This window comes from Myotis davidii, unplaced genomic scaffold (genome assembly GCF_000327345.1).
Source record: "Myotis davidii unplaced genomic scaffold, ASM32734v1 scaffold1844, whole genome shotgun sequence".
Taxonomy (NCBI): Eukaryota; Metazoa; Chordata; class Mammalia; order Chiroptera; family Vespertilionidae; genus Myotis; species Myotis davidii.
The window spans coordinates 188,292-191,365 of NW_006294716.1; the positions used below are offsets into that span (position 1 = coordinate 188,292).

General features: G+C 69.6%; 1 protein-coding gene across 1 annotated transcript in view; it reads right to left on the bottom strand.

Annotated features, from left to right (window-relative positions):
• Positions 1-3,074, bottom strand: part of LIMS2 (LIM-type zinc finger domains 2) — a 5,814-nt gene that overhangs the window by 1,634 nt on the left and 1,106 nt on the right. Inside the window, exons 2-7 of the mRNA XM_015567483.1 lie at positions 2,908-3,057; positions 1,469-1,515; positions 1,311-1,381; positions 850-1,089; positions 351-399; positions 120-195 (exon numbers count right to left, since the gene is read on the bottom strand). Coding sequence (XP_015422969.1) covers positions 120-195; positions 351-399; positions 850-1,089; positions 1,311-1,381; positions 1,469-1,515; positions 2,908-3,057 — 633 coding nt within the window. The remainder of the gene's footprint in view (positions 1-119; positions 196-350; positions 400-849; positions 1,090-1,310; positions 1,382-1,468; positions 1,516-2,907; positions 3,058-3,074) is intronic.

Here is a 3,074-nt window from a genome sequence, read left to right on the forward strand (position 1 = left end):
TAGTGCTCCAACTCCTCCCACAGTGCTCCTCCTCCTCCTCCTCCCACAATGCCCAGGGGAGGCCTAAGGAGAGGCAGGGCCCCGCCCATGCACCCAGCACCTGGGGCCACAGCACTTACTTGAGGGTGAGCTTGCTGTGGCAGGCGGAGCAGGAGAAGCAGCTGGCACACCAGGCCTTGTTGAGGGCTGACAGCACTGTGAGGGCAGAGGGCGAGGCTCAGCAGCCTCGCCCAGGCCACCCAGGCCCAGCTCAGAGGGGGGCAGCTGGGCCCACAGCTGCAGGGCCCACAGCCCAGAAGGACAGCAGGGAAGAGGGCGGGGGGGGGGGGGCACGTGGGCAGAAGCCTTACCGTCACCCTCGATCACATGGCTGCAGCTGTAGCAGACGTCCCCAAAGAGCTGCGGACCAGGCAGATGTCACACACACAGGCAGTGGTGTCCAGCCCAGGGCCAGGGGATGCGATGGCTCTTCCCCCCAAAGCTCTCAGCCTCCACCTGGGGCTCTGGGCCCCCCTGCCAGGATACAGCCTCGCGAGGGCACCCCTGGCCCATCAGAATTGCCCCTGGGAAGGACCCCAATGCCCCTTCTCTCCTCTGCTGTCCTGAAGGTGTGGCCAGGCTTCTCACCAGAGCAGCCGGCAGCTTGCCGGGCATAGTGGGAGCGGGAGGGGATGGCACAAGGCACAGGCCTGGCTGCAGGGGCCGCTTCTCCAGTGAGGACGGGCAGAGAGGGCCGCGGGTCTGAGCTGCCCGCCTGCAGCCTTCCAGCAGAGTCCCTGCCCTCCCAGCCCAGCCCCAGCCCCAGGGCAGGCCTGCCCTCCAAGTCTGCACCTGGCGGGCGCACCTCACCTGGCTGTAGTGGGTCTCGCAATAGGCCAGGCCCTTCCTCTCGTAGTGCCGGTGCCCACGGAACGGCTTCTCGCACTTGGCACAGACAAAGTGCTGGGGAGAGGGGGGCGGGCAGCTCAGGCCGGAGCAGTGACCTGAGACAGGACCAGGGGGCGGAGCGCCTTGCTGGGGTCCCAGGTTCAGGGCAAGGGGGCTGCTACCTCCAGGGACCGCCCCTGGGTCAGAGACCCCACGCCTCCCCTAATGCCCAGTGAGCGATCCGCACAGTCCGTCCCCCCTGGGCCTGCTCCATCCAGCAACCTCGTCCCCAGGTGGGGGGCTGGGCCTGCGTGTGCTGTTGTAGGGCTGCTGTTATTTGCATGGAGCCCCTGGGGAGGCTCCTTCCCTTGGGCGAGGATCCAGCCCCCCCGGCTGGGTCAGACCTCCCTCAGGCGCCTGGCAGAGCTTCAGGCAGAGCGGGCCGGGGCGGGCCCAGGCAGTGCCATCCACATAGAGCCACAGCACAGGGCGTCCTCCGGGTGCCGAGGGGCACCTGGGGCCCCAGCAGGCACACTCAGCGTCTGGGCCCACGGGGCTGCAGACAGCCCGTGACGTTAGCCACAATCCCTCATCCCAGGACCCCGGAGTCTAAAAAAAAGCTCCCGGGCCTCAGCGGTCAGCTCCTTCCTAAAGGCAGCCAGAGCCGTGAAGCCCCCGCCCTCAGCAGGGTCCACCTGCAGGAACCCCTGAGGCCCACCTGTATGAGCCCTGAGGCCCACCTGCAGGAGCCCCTGAGGCCCACCTGCAGGAGCCCCTGAGGCCCACCTGCAGGAGCCCCTGAGGCCCACCTGCAGGAGCCCCTGAGGCCCACCTGCAGGAGCCCCTGAGGCCCACCTGCAGGAGCCCCTGAGGCCCACCTGCAGGAGCCCCTGAGGCCCACCTGCAGGAGCCCCTGAGGCCCACCTGCAGGAGCCCCTGAGGCCCACCTGCAGGAGCCCCTGAGGCCCACCTGCAGGAGCCCCTGAGGCCCACCTGCAGGAGCCCCTGAGGCCCACCTGCAGGAGCCCCTGAGGCCCACCTGCAGGAGCCCCTGAGGCCCACCTGCAGGAGCCCCTGAGGCCCACCTGCAGGAGCCCCTGAGGCCCACCTGCAGGAGCCCCTGAGGCCCACCTGCAGGAGCCCCTGAGGCCCACCTGCAGGAGCCCCTGAGGCCCACCTGCAGGAGCCCCTGAGGCCCACCTGCAGGAGCCCCTGAGGCCCACCTGCAGGAGCCCCTGAGGCCCACCTGCAGGAGCCCCTGAGGCCCACCTGCAGGAGCCCCTGAGGCCCACCTGCAGGAGCCCCTGAGGCCCACCTGCAGGAGCCCCTGAGGCCCACCTGCAGGAGCCCCTGAGGCCCACCTGCAGGAGCCCCTGAGGCCCACCTGCAGGAGCCCCTGAGGCCCACCTGCAGGAGCCCCTGAGGCCCACCTGCAGGAGCCCCTGAGGCCCACCTGCAGGAGCCCCTGAGGCCCACCTGCAGGAGCCCCTGAGGCCCACCTGCAGGAGCCCCTGAGGCCCACCTGCAGGAGCCCCTGAGGCCCACCTGCAGGAGCCCCTGAGGCCCACCTGCAGGAGCCCCTGAGGCCCACCTGCAGGAGCCCCTGAGGCCCACCTGCAGGAGCCCCTGAGGCCCACCTGTATGAGCCCCTGAGGCCCATCTGTATGAGCCCCTGAGGCCCCTGCCCTCCCCAGGGCCCACCTGCAGGAGCCCTGGCAGTGCCAGCCTGAGAGGCAGGACCTGGGCAGGCAGCTCCGGGACCTCGGGCTCAGGCACAGCACATGCAGAGGGCGGCTGACCTTGCTGCCAAGTCCCAGCAGCGCGTTCTCAGGCCCCTCCGCACCTCTCGCAGCCTCTCTTCCCTCTCCACCTCTCTCCACCAGCAGCACCCGCCTCACCCTGCCCCCTGCCTTGGAAAAACCTGCCTTGGAGTCTCTGCTGTCAGCCCCATTCGGGCCCAGGCCTCATGCCCTGGAGCGAGGGGCCTCTTGCCCCCAGGCATCCACTCCTCGGCCTGCCCCTGCCCACCGCGCCCAGCACCTGCAGTGGGTGCAGCTGAAGTGGTCCGGGTGGTAGGCGTCACTCCTGAACATGAGGGGCTGCTCCTCGATGACCAGGTGGCACCGCTGGCAGACATGCTTGCCCAGGCCCTTGGCCTTCTCCCGGCTGTGGCAAGGCCGGCACAGGTGTCTGTGGGCAATGACAGG